The following is a 12424-nucleotide window of genomic DNA, read 5'->3' as shown; positions in this document are numbered from 1 at the left end:
AGATAGAGACATATGATGAACTTCACGGGATCCCAAATGCATCGTCGAGCTTATGAGCTCCGCGAAGTAGGAGTTTCTCGGCGAGGGTGGGCGAGCCCAGATGCCGCCTGTTGACATTGAATGCCTTGATGTAGTTCTCCAAGACCTCAACGACTTGGTCAACCTCGGAGCAACAGGGAAACTTTCCTGCGCGACCTTGAATGTGTACTTCGATGACATATATGCCCTAGCCGGTTGCTTGGTAGCAGCTCGAGTCTCGTGAACTCACAATGTCAAATTCTAGGGTTCCTTGGATCAGAGACCTCAGCAGCTTCCGCGGGATCGCATGCAGAAGCATCAGCGACTTCCTACCATTCCTATAGTCATATTCGAGCTACTCAAACGTGTTGTTCTACGTGGGATGCAGCTGCCAGACTTCCTATGCAATATTCGGGAACATGAGAGATATCGTGTAGAGGGAGTCCCCTCGCTCAATGGCTTCCAGCAGTCTGGCCTTTAGATCACTCATCAGACGCATTTCAAAGCTTGGTACAAGTCGTGGCGCGGCCATACTGGAAAGGTGATTTGGATTTGGTGATGGTGTTGACAATGGAAAGATACAAGTCCTTTAAGATGTGGACAAGTGCATGTGAACCATGGCCTGGACAAGGGCGTGTAAGCCACGGTCTGGTAGTTGTAGGCACCACCCGCCATCGTGTGCCTCTGCACAAAACGAATACTCATTCTTTTATTCTCCTCTGAAGCTCCGAGGTCATGTGATTTCGTCCCTTGGACTTTTGGATTACTGGACTTGCTCACTTGCCTTTTTTTTACCTTTCCCACCTTCTCTCCATAATCGTCACCACCACCACCACCACCACTGCAACAACAGAAACAACAACCACCACGACCTGTTTTCTCTGCTACAGAAAAAATGGGCGACGAACAGGGGGTGCTAGATCGTGAGGTGGAGGAGATACTTCGACAAGCGCCAGATGTCTTGGGAGCGTCCGCGCGCCTGACGGAAAATGTTGGTCACACGTCTGGCTCAATGCTGGAATTTGGTAACAAGGTGAACGAGTGGGCAAAGTCATTCCCTAACAATTGCATCGTACACGTATACGTGTGTTTGGAGAATCAGAAAAGCAGTGGAGAGTTGGCCGCCGCTGCGGAACGACGACAAGCTACTGAGAGGAGGGCGGCGGCTATCATAAAGGAGACGAAGGCCAACCGGGCTCGAATGCTGTCAACCAACGACGGAAGCCGCGCGCACCAGACCATCGCTCCTCCGAGGCCCAGCGAATACAATCCGTCAGAAGTCGGTTCCCGGGATCATCTTGAACGCCGCCACGACGACCCTTCCGGAAACCATCACACAAGGAGTCGCCAGCCGCCTCATCACCGCGAGAGAAGCCCCCAGCGGTACGAGCAAAGAGCGCCTTCCGAATACCGCCAGCGCGACGACAGGCTCCTCCGATCCGAGTATCAAAGTCGAGGGGCATCGCGATATGAAGCAGGCCCTGCCGGGTACAGTCAAAGGGGGTCTTCTGAAGACGGTGCCACTCGACAGTGGGTTCAATCGCAAGAGAACCGCCAGTGAACCGCCAGTCGTCTGGGCCTGCCCTCGTATGGCCCAAGAAGTCCAAGCATGACAACTGGCCTCGCAAGTCGAGAGACAGGTCTCACTAACTCGAAAAGGCTCCATTGAACAAGGAAAGAAAGGCTGAGTTCGAGACTCGTGGCATGGAGGTTTTCGATTACGAAATGAGGTTCAAGAAGACTGCCGTCTGCGGCTCATGTGGGCACAAGCACCATTTTCTTCCCGACTGCCCGAGGCCGGATGCGACAACCGATTGGCTTGCGGTTTGCCCATTGTGTAACAACAAGAATCACAATTGGGATGATTGTGAGCGCGCCAGGCGCCTCCCCTGGAAGCAGCAGTACGAGCTGATGTTCCTGCGCCGCATCAACATGCCCCCCATCCTTTCCAGAAAGCCTTGGATCTTGTGGGAGAAGGAGAGAATCGATCGGGGCATCAAGCAGAGGCAGCTTGACGGCATGTACCCTTATACTTTGGGCTATGTCGCGGAGTTGAAGACGAAGGCGACCCCTCACTGGGTCACCTACCAGCCCACGCAATTGAAGACGCAAAGAATGGATATATTCCCCAGAGATTCCGCGACCTTCCGCTACCGGCCTGAGCAGCTCGTCAACTATGCTCCCTTGCTCGAGGAAGACTATACGCCCACCGACAACACGTCCCAAGCGGCCGCCGCGCTTCCGTTGCCTCAAGGCGGCCCCGTAACGTTGCCTCAAGGCGGTCCAGTGCCGCTGAACACTGCCGATGCCTCCATGGAGGTTGACAGTGTTGGCCCAGTTTCCAACCCGGCCGCGCCCCCCTTGGTGCAAAGTGAGAACACGTCGACGGTGTCTCATGGGGAAGCTATGGAGGGTGTCGACAACACGGGCGTCGCGCCCCCGGTGGCGGCTACCGCGCCCCCCCCCGAGGTTTCGGATGATGCTTTCGCGGCCTCCTACCAGGCTGTCGAAGATCTCCAGGCCTCCCAGGCGAGCGAGAAGGCTTTCAATCTGGAAGCCCTGGCCAAGGAGATCCCCGCGAAGCCAGTCGCACCGACAAAGCCTCCAATCGATGGTGATGGGGATTTGATAAACTACAGTGACGAGGAAGTAGTCTATGATCCGAAACCGCTCGCGAAGTCACCAAAGAAGAAGGCAGCGGCCAAGGCAGCGCAAGAGACGCCAGTCGAGGAAGAACTGTGATCAAATCTTTGGTCCGAGGCGAAGCCCCCAACTGGGAGGTACTGGATGGATGAGCGAGCCCTCTACTGAGAGGCGTGGTTGAGCATGGATGAGCCAACTGAGAGGCGTGGATAGGCCCCGACTGTGAGGCATGGATTGGCCCCCTACTGGGAGGCGTAATGCAGAATGAATTGAATTCGCATTACAAACATACTTCTCATGTGACATGTACTGTTTCCTGTTTCCTGTGACCCTGTTGAATTGACGTGATCTGAGTGCTCTGTAGATATATCAGTGCTGCATACCTAAATGCATAGCCCGGCTGCGCGGATGCTCGAGTCGGCTGTTGTCAGAAATAATGGGGCCAGACCGATCCGAAGTGACCACACCGCACACACACGGGGCCCACCGAGGTGGAGGGCCGGACCTTCCTTCGATTCAAATAGGCAGCAAGACAAAGCGCGCTACCTCGCCAATTCTGGGCCTTTGTTTTTGAAAATCTCTTTCCCAACACATACAGCACATACGACCGCTTTTTGTACGTACCCAACCTCCACACCCAAGCCTATGCTAACACTAGTAGGGTCAACATGTCGCATCACTCCGATTCGTCGAGACAGAGAGACCACGGCGACCGCGCCAGCAGTCGAGGAATGGAAGCACAGGACCGCACCGGCGGTATACAAGGGAAGCGCGAGCGGCCCGTCTTTGGCCGATTCAACGTGAGTCTGGAAGAAGGGACCACCAGGTTCCGAATGTATTATAAAAGCTCACACATCGGCTCTTCAACTGGCCTGGCCAAGGCCTCCGTTGAGTCTCTTTTCTGTGGCTGTAGAGTCTCCTCCGTAGTAGATGAGTCTCCTCCGTGGATGGCGAGCTCAACACCCTCGTCAGCTGGGCTGTGGTGTCATGAGCTCCAAGTAAAGCTTCCATCCTCTTCCCATTGTCTACTCTCGTCACTTTTCACTTCTTCCAATGCGTGTATCAATTGAATCATGAGCCTTGACGTCGACTAGACTCAACCCTCGTCGTCGTTGACTATGTGGTTGACGATGAGTCTAACTCTGGGGGGTTGGTCTTCGTCGCATTTTCGCAGCCACCCGTCACGCCCTCATGTTCACAAAGTTACACAGGGCTTAAGTCGATGAGACCCGGCAGCTCAGTAGCCTCGTCCCCATCATCGGCACCGTTCTCATTGCTGAACCATTGTAGTTAGTCTTCATTAAGTTTTGGGAGTCACCCATCACATCCTCATATCTACAGAGCTACTCAGGGCTTAAGTCAATAGGTTCGGCAGCACTTAGGCCTCATCCCCGTCATCAACACCGCTCTCATTAATGAACCATCGTGGGGGCCGTCTTCACTCTGCGACCGAACACAGCGCCTGCGTTGAATGGCTGGGTACGACGCATCACTCAACACTTCGCTATTCACGGATCACTCTAGCAAGTCCATGCCATTGACAGGATCCTCAGATAACGGGGACTGGGCCGACTCGATGAGCCAGCAGTGTGCTTCAGGGCGACGTCAGTCTCTTCACTCAAGGTTTACAGGCATCACAGGCATCACAGCAATCGCATCATATCACTACGCACTCGAGCACATCAAACACAGGCATCACATTATAATAATGGGAACAGTAAGGTGCCAGTAGACAACATCAATTGCGACTATTGTAAGCCACGCCCGTCGGCGTCACGAACCCAATCCTGGCCTCTCAATCCAACCCGGCTGAGCCTTTTAATCCGACCCGGCCTTGGCCTCACATCCCCCCATCACTCCCTGGGACGCTCCCCGAAATGAAACACGGCCATGTTCTCCGACATGCCCTGAGGGTTCGTCTTCTTGTCCCCGCCAACAAACATCCCGTACTGGGCCCAAAAGGCAACATGCCCACCGTAGTACTCCCACTGAAGCCAGTGGCCCTTCATGAGTGTGTCAATGTCCTTGGTGGCGGGATCGGCGGGCAAGCAATGAACAGGTGTCCATCTTGTGATAATCGTAATTGATCAGTGGATCGGGGTCGTTGATGCGCATCCACATGGATCGCGCATGAGTCAGTGGAAACCCTGCTCTCAGGGCCATGTCCAAGAGGCACTCTTTAGCAGAGACGTGCTCCCCAAGATTGCGCACCTGAAGCTTGAAACCCTTGTATGAGTCCATAAGAAGATCGTACCAGGACACTGTTGTGACAATCGGAGGCTTCCGAGCGCGGCGAACGACGAGCATGTAGAACATGGCTTCGGGCGCCTTGGGCTTGTCGGGAGCGTCGCAGTCGTCGCAGTCGTGAGTCCTGGAGTTGCACCACACGCATCCCCAGACGTAGCCATCTGCTTGGGGCATGACACAGTCAATGGCAGCGTGGCCCTTTTCGTCGCAGTTGCAGCAGCGATATTGAGGAGTGCCGGTGGCGGGCCGAAGTTGATGAGCCTTGAATTCCACGGTATACTCTCCATCGGGACCTTCAACGAGCTTGAACTCGGACTCGTCGGTGTCGGTGCTGTGGATTGACCCGATGACAGCTCCCTGGATTGGCGGATGTGCGTCGAGATGAGGTCGCGCTTGTCGCAAAAGTTCCTTCCCACGTGCCTTGGAAGACATTCCGTATTGCGAGCAACCCGGGCTGTCGATCGAGCTTGAGGAGCGCTCTCTCCTCTTGCAAGGGACAACGGATCGAGGCTCAGACTTGACGATGGGATCCAAACTCGACGGCGGGGGTGTCATTGAGCTGTGTCCCAAAGGCCCATCTGTATGATACAAAACCATCGATTAGCTACGGGTCGTGTTTTCGAGGCGTGTGTCTAAAGGACGTGGCAACGAACACGACAAATTGGGTACCAGAAACGCCACGAAAGTCTTCGCGGAGTCTCTGTTGGGAGAAGGGATGGGGATACTCACCGGGACGGATATTGGACGACGACGGAGGGTCTTCGAACCAAACAAGCCCGTGGACGACTTTTCCGCGGGCGGCGCGGACAATAATGGACAATGCCTCAGTCGAGGCCTCTGCAGATGACTGGAACGCGAAGTAACCATCGTCATGATGAACAATGTTACCACCGTCGGTCGATGGGTTCGTGATGCGTACAGGCGGGTTCCTGTGCTGGTCGAATTCAACGCGAAGCTTGCCGAGTGCCGGCGGTTCTCGCGAACCGCGGTCGCGGTCGCAGTCGTGCATCGATCACTCTTGCGAATCGCGGGTGCAGTCTCTTATAGAGCGCTCTCCTCGAGCGTGTGACGACATGTCGATTGTTCTCGATGGGTGGTTGTGGTGGTGATGAGAAATGGTGAAGAAGTGTGGGAAATTGAGGAATGGGTTGTGGAGAGGAAAAGGGGAAAAGAGGAAAGAGATTTTTCCAAGTCACCTTGGGTAATGAAAATTCAGATCCCTCCGGTCACATTACCTCCGTCTGAGTCGAGGAAGGAGCGACGCCCAAAGTGCTGCTCACCCAGGCACCACTGGGCTCGATATATGGCGTTGAGGCCTGAATCAGGGGTACGCTAGTCACGTGCTGCTTACAATTGATGTCATCTGATAGTTTCTCAAGATGAAAGTGGTATTCGCGCTGTAAGAGACAGGCCACAGTCCTTTACTTTGGACAAACAGCCATTAGATCCCATCAAACCTTGGAGGCGAGGAAGGAGAGTTGTTCTCCAGAACGCGAACCCATCGAGTATTACTTTTTTGTATTTGTGTCTAATACCGTAAGATTTGCGGTCTTACTGCTCTTGATCCTCGTCTATGACATCTTTTGATATGAAAGTAGTATGACGATGAAGGTTGAGTTGTGCCTCGATCTCATGTAACAAGCTTCACCCTACCACTCCCGGGTGTTCACCTTAATGCAGAGACCAAAAACGAGACATAACGGACGCTAGAACTATAGGTGCCCAAAGTAATATGTCTCTCCACCATTTGGCACTCAATTTCGATATCTAGGCTGGGCGGGTGTGAGTCCTCCGTGATATGTCGTCGGAACCAGAACGACACGTGATCCGGGATCGGGTCCGACCATCAGTGTTGTCGGCGGCTGACTAACGCCGACGCGGAACCCACACTCAGCCACCGAGGATCCCCCTTCTCTCTTTCTAAATTACTTCGTCGCAATCTTCATCGGCGGTATAGGAAATTGAGACACACAGAGGGTCTTTATACACACAGAAAACGTGAACCCATTATCTCCAGCAAAGTGGCGCGTCCTCCCACAAACTCATTCTGGTAGCCAGGCAACAAGCGACCAACTACCATGGCCCGGTGACCTCTCTAAGTGACAAGACGTGTAGTGTATTCTCTCCAACAGGCACATTCTAGAAACGATATAGAGAAGATCTGTCATTTCAATCATTCATTAGTTTTATTTATGACTTCTGATGTCCACTACCGCAATGATTTTAGTACATTGAAGAAATCTGCCCCCTAAGGCGTTGGACCAGGACTGCATTTTTATCAATCCCAGCTAAGGCTACGGCCTTGATTTCCTCCTTCTCAGCCAGTAAGCGTTCTACTACAGCATTGTGTTCCGCCCGTAGCCGCTCGATCTCAGCGACCTTAGCGTCGTACTCTGCCCTGGGCACCGTACTGCCCACATCACGGGCTGCGCCAGCAGCGGGGACTGCTTCAACATCACCCAGGCGGGTGCGCCTCTTCGACTCTCTGCCGGCGATGCGGCGAGTGATGAGGATACCGCGTTCATGAAAGTCATGAATCGTGTCCTTGTCTGGACACCTCATGAGGTTCTTGCCAGTCAATCCACCCCAGTGGTCTCCTGCCAACCCGCCATAGATGGGAAGACCAAGATGGGCCATTGAAGTCAAGGCGTTCTCGACATTGAGCAGGTCAGTTGAATTGACCTTGTATGGGTCAAGAGGCCCCGGGGCCTTTTCGTGTGGGGAGACGCTGGAGAAACATTTCCTCAAGCTTCGTCATGAGCCTGGAGAAGTATGGTCGCATGTGATTCGAATCCAAGAGTCGCTTTCGCGCTTCCGCGTGGATCGCGCGCATCGGCTCGTTCTGACCATGCTTCTCGTGAATCACCTGAATAAGGGTGTCCCAAAATGCCTCATTTGTAGGGTTGACAAGGTGTCATGTGCGACGGTCGTCCGTCCGTAGAATTACGGCGTACTGCATGGCGTGTACGAACAGGGATAACCGGTGGTGCCAGATTGGGTGAAAGCACAAATCGGCCAGCCGCTTGCAAAAAAAAAAAAAAACCACCACTCATGGAAAGAGGCTCAATGTTCTCTGTCAAGCCGTGCTCGTTCTTGGCCTTTACCATCTGGTGGGAGGACGGGTCGTACTCGAGTCGATACTTGGCCGAAATGATCTCGGCGGGACTGCAGCGGAACCAGCGCAGCGTCGTCTTCCAGGCCCTGATGTGGTCGTTTTCGGTTATCAAGAGCAGCGCGCGGCGGTTTGGGTCAGTGGCCCACGCCTATCTCAAGTCGGCTTCGTCCTGTTGGGTCCAGTCTTGGTCGAAGTGGACGTCTGTCGAGTTCTTGGGTACGACTTTGTTGACCTCCTCTTGCGACAGCTCACGCAGTGCCGTTCAAGCGAGGGCCTTCTTCCATCCCGGCTTCCAGTCGGCAGCATCCTTTTGAGAAGACATATTTTGCTTCCTCTTGACCGCTTCGTCGCTGTCTTCGTTCTCGGGAGCCTTCCTCTTCCTGCTCGTTGCCGTACTCGCGTTATCGTCGACGGCGTTCTCCTGGGGTTGTTGATCTGGGGCAAGGCTACCCACGTTGATGCCAGCGGCACCTTGAGGTTGCTGGGCACCTGTGACACTGCTGCCCTGGGAAATGTTGCTAGCGGCATCTTGGGGTTGTTGATTCGCGGACTGGTTGCCCTGTCCCCGGCGCGCAGTACGCGCAGCTTTTGCGGGCATTCTTGAGCCAAAGTTGATGAGAAACTTTTCGTGAATGAGGATTGTGTATGAGGATCGTGGACGATGATTATGGCTGAAGGAAGAAACTGAATGAGGCGGTGATGGGAGGATGGACAAGTGGATGAAGGGGGAAATGGATGGGTTGGATTAAATGGGTGTGGGCGAGTGTGAGGGAGAGGGCGAGAAAGTGAATGAGAGAAAGTAAACAAGGCAGGAGCTGACCCAGATTGCGTGCCTTCCTAAAATCTGAATCTCCCGGGGGCGAGTGCCAATCCTTTGCAAGACTTTGCAAGAATTGTCCGGTGAGCCTCAGTCTCCCATCCTCTGTGAGTATTCTCTAGATCCGTAAAACTTCATGAACCGACCACTCCCACAACCACACAAAAACGGACGTCGATGCCAGGCTGATAACTCTCAAACCCAATTTAGCAGCAGTAAAAGATGAGACCCTATTGGACTTTGATTTCCGGATGACAACGGTCGTAGATAAGATTACTTTAGACCACCAAAGCGCCTTAGCAGAAGTCAGGGATGACATCAATCAGGACTAACTGACCAACTTCACAGCGGTCAAGACCGCCATGTTATCGGATCTTGAAGCCAGATTGACATTACTCAAGAGTGCCACCCCTCTAGATCACCAGACTCTGCCATAGGAATAAATATTTTATATGTTGTAAATCCGCATCGTGGCATCAATGAGAGCACTAGAGACCCGTGTCACCGGCTTCACGCGTTGATTATATGTGTGGAAGAAAAAAAGATTTCGCCTCCCCGGTGCTGAACTGGGGGCTACATCTCTTAGTGCTCATACTGGGATTCGAACTCGGGTACTCGCTAAGCCTGTCGTCGAGTAGGCTGGTTGGCGTAGATAATTATGTTGGACCATTAACCACTCCACCACCCAGCCAGTTTGACCTGACCCGTCGACCAAGACGGGCGCCTCCTGGCTGGTGACAGAAACGGAACTGAGGAGGGGTATATAGGACTTCCAGTGTATATCCAGGTGATGGAGAGTTACCCATGCCAGAGTGCCCGCCGCCAGGATGTCAAAAGCTATGCCGCCCTTTGATATACTGCCATCACCTTACCGACCTCAACGAATCACTCTTTGTCAAGTTCATAATGCCTGGCCAGCCTCCATCTCATAGCTTCATAGTAGTCTTCTACCTACCTCATCATATCCATCACCAACATAACCACCGCTTAATCTTTCATCAAAAATCAGCAACATCTTGTTGGCTGCTTTCTCGAGTCACATCAGTAGACCCACCCAAAGGTAAGCAAGCTGAATGGGCATGACGATGGACCTACAAACCCTGCCGCCGTGCAAAACCAAAGAGCATCAAGGGGGGCCAAGCTATTCGGAGGATCCCGTTGACTCAAAGGCAGCGGGCATCAATCACATCGGGGTATCTAGGCTAACACACACAAGAATAAACTCACGGCTCAAGACTCACAGACGAGATCCGATGTATTAAGAGGTCACACAACACGTCATGATTCGAACGAAAGATTGATTCACAGCAAGAGCCATCGCCATCAACGCAGTAGAAAACGATTTCAATTAACTCGGTCGACCGAGATAAGTGTATGATGAGGAACCCGTCGGCTTGAGTCCTTATGAGCTCATCAGCCCTCGCCTCGGTTTCGTCTTGGCCTCATCCTCCTTCATCCAGCCTCGGATATCGTCATGCTCCGGCATATTCTCACCTCCGGAACGGGTGATCCACGGCCAATTCCTCCACGATGACATCCCGCTCGTCCAGCCATTCTTCTACAACGAAGTCCGGAATGGAAGACAGGTACTGTGGCTTCAGATTATCCATCGATAGGAACCCGAAAGAAATGGCCCAGTACCCATCCTGGCCGTCATGATTGTAGAAACAATCAAACACACTGGCCTCCGACACACCGGTCGAAGTGTTGGTCTTCTGACCGGGCCAAACGCTGTAGCAAGTGGGCTCATCCTGCGAGCCCGAGCGGAACATGCCGTACTGGAACCAGCAGCGCCATATCTCACGCTGAACGGTCTCGACGTCCTCGAAGCTGAGCTGAGCGCTGCCCACCCCCTGGGATGCCGTCACCTGGCTGTCAAACTCGACCGCGTACAGGTGGATGAGCATACCGGTACGGGTGTCGATGTCGAACATGCCATCTTCCGATACCAGTGGTCCGTCAGTCTCGGTGCGCCCGTTCAACTTGCGGTAGATGCCTAACGCGAGCCAGATAGCGCCTTGACTCGTGATCCCGTCCGGTATGCCGGCACAATTAACGTCCAAGTTGATGAAGTGGTCTTGGGGAACTTCGCCTTCGCGAAGTAGCTCCGTAGCCCACTCTACCCGGTATGTCACAAAGTCGCTGCGGTGCTTGTCTGACCCCACGGCCAAGATGGCGGCAATGTCGATCATGGCCTGCCTGACTGCCGGGCTTGTCTGGTTCGTGATGTGCGAGAGAAAGTAGGCGAGGGAGAAGTCATAACCAACGATGTCGGCCAGTTGCGAGGTGCGAATGGCCCTTTCGTCCAAGGTTTTTCCCAACGGACAGCCCATCAAATCCATGCGCTCAATGGCTACGTCCCATCGAGATAAGTCCGTCACGAACGCGTCAAACATCTGCGTTGGTGTCAAGGACGGCATCGCGGCCTTGGTTCGGAGCAGAAACGTCTCGAGATGGACGTCCTCGAATTCGAGGCCGTGTGGCCATTGTTGGAGCTCTTTAAATGGCTGGTGGGCGTGGATGGTGACCAGGGATCGTCCTTCGCCAGGTGCTAACGACGCGGCCTGGTCCAGGAGCAATCCTCTCAATGCGGGTACGGAATCATACACGAGGAAAGCCATGGTCGGGTCCCAAACTAGCCGGAAGCGCGATTTGTCAAGAACAATATGACGCACAGTGTCACTAGGCTTGATACGGGAGCCCAGGGTTGCAAAGCGCACATGAATTCCCGTCGGGACCTCGGGTTCCACAGCCACGCTTGCATCCATGTTCTTGAGCTCCTCCACAAGATCGCTGTTGGTATAGCGGCCCCCGTCTCGTGGCAGAAACAGCCACACTTCGCTGATCGGACTGGAGAATGCGTCTGCCGTGCGGGCCTGATGTTCTTGGATGATTGAGTTCGCAACGCTTCTGGCGGATGCGGTGTGATTGTGATGAGGGTCATCGTGAACCATACACTTTGGCACTTCCTCGTCGGTCACCGTGATGCGTAGCGTGATGACCAGACGTCTTTGCCACTGGTAGACATGAACCGATTTAGTAGGGGGTTCCACGGCTCTCGGTCTAGCCAAATGACACGAAGGCACTTGGTGGTGGGCCATGTGGAAATGAGCCTGGCGAGAAACAAGACTGTCTCGGCAAACTCGATGTGCCAATCATTATCGACGTCCAAGAGCAATGTCAGACAATCGAGAGAGGTTCTATGAAGCTTCAAAAGCTCCGTTCTGATGTCGTCGAATATGACTGTGTCGCTTTCCTGTGTGAGATCTAAGTCGAGAGCCTGCGGATTCTGCCTAAGAGCTGCTATGGTGGATGGCGACGAGTAGAAGATTGCGCATTGCTTGTCGGAGACACGCTCGTCCTTGATGAACTCTTGCATGAGCTTGACCAGCTCAGTCGTTTTCCCAGACCCGGCGGGCGCTTCGATGTGCGCAGTCATAACCGGACAATACCTGAAGAACCATGTCCGTAACTCTTCTTTGGCCTGCGGCCAGCCCTCGAATGTCGTGGTGGGCATCATCGTGTCGTCCGTGCGTGTTGGTGATAGGAGTCTGAGATGAGTGAGAGTGTAGGTTGAAATGGGT

General features: G+C 53.7%; 4 protein-coding genes across 4 annotated transcripts; 1 reads left to right on the top strand and 3 right to left on the bottom strand.

The window, feature by feature from the left end:
* Nucleotides 1-913: 913 nt before the first annotated feature.
* BDP81DRAFT_407706 (uncharacterized protein) lies at nt 914-3037 on the top strand (the record flags this gene model as incomplete). The annotated part of the gene is made up of 3 exons (XM_060589027.1): nt 914-1301; nt 1360-1619; nt 1678-3037. The coding sequence occupies 3 exons, from the start codon at nt 914-916 to the stop codon at nt 2758-2760; spliced, it is 1731 nt and encodes a 576-aa protein (XP_060443920.1). The 3' UTR covers nt 2761-3037.
* A 1372-nt stretch (nt 3038-4409) lies between these two features.
* On the bottom strand, nt 4410-6097 carry BDP81DRAFT_472820 (uncharacterized protein). The gene is made up of 2 exons (XM_060594630.1): nt 5638-6097; nt 4410-5486 (listed from the first exon to the last, which is right to left on the bottom strand). The coding sequence occupies exons 1-2, from the start codon at nt 5915-5917 to the stop codon at nt 4678-4680; spliced, it is 1089 nt and encodes a 362-aa protein (XP_060443919.1). The 5' UTR covers nt 5918-6097; the 3' UTR covers nt 4410-4677.
* Nucleotides 6098-8285: 2188 nt separating this feature from the next.
* BDP81DRAFT_492061 (uncharacterized protein) lies at nt 8286-8621 on the bottom strand (the record flags this gene model as incomplete). Its single annotated transcript, XM_060595322.1, has 1 exon — nt 8286-8621. One exon carries the CDS (start codon nt 8619-8621, stop codon nt 8286-8288), a length of 336 nt encoding a protein of 111 aa, XP_060443918.1.
* A 1548-nt stretch (nt 8622-10169) lies between these two features.
* Nucleotides 10170-12073, bottom strand: BDP81DRAFT_48427 (uncharacterized protein). Its single transcript, XM_060595099.1, has one exon. The coding sequence runs from the start codon at nt 11939-11941 to the stop codon at nt 10331-10333; it is 1611 nt and encodes a 536-aa protein (XP_060443917.1). The 5' UTR covers nt 11942-12073; the 3' UTR covers nt 10170-10330.
* Nucleotides 12074-12424: the final 351 nt, after the last annotated feature.

Source organism: Colletotrichum phormii, assembly GCF_030913505.1.
Source record: "Colletotrichum phormii strain CBS 102054 chromosome Unknown BDP81scaffold_13, whole genome shotgun sequence".
Taxonomy (NCBI): domain Eukaryota; kingdom Fungi; phylum Ascomycota; class Sordariomycetes; order Glomerellales; family Glomerellaceae; genus Colletotrichum; species Colletotrichum phormii.
Note: the sequence above shows the minus strand (reverse complement) of the source record. Positions and strands in the feature narration are given on the sequence as shown.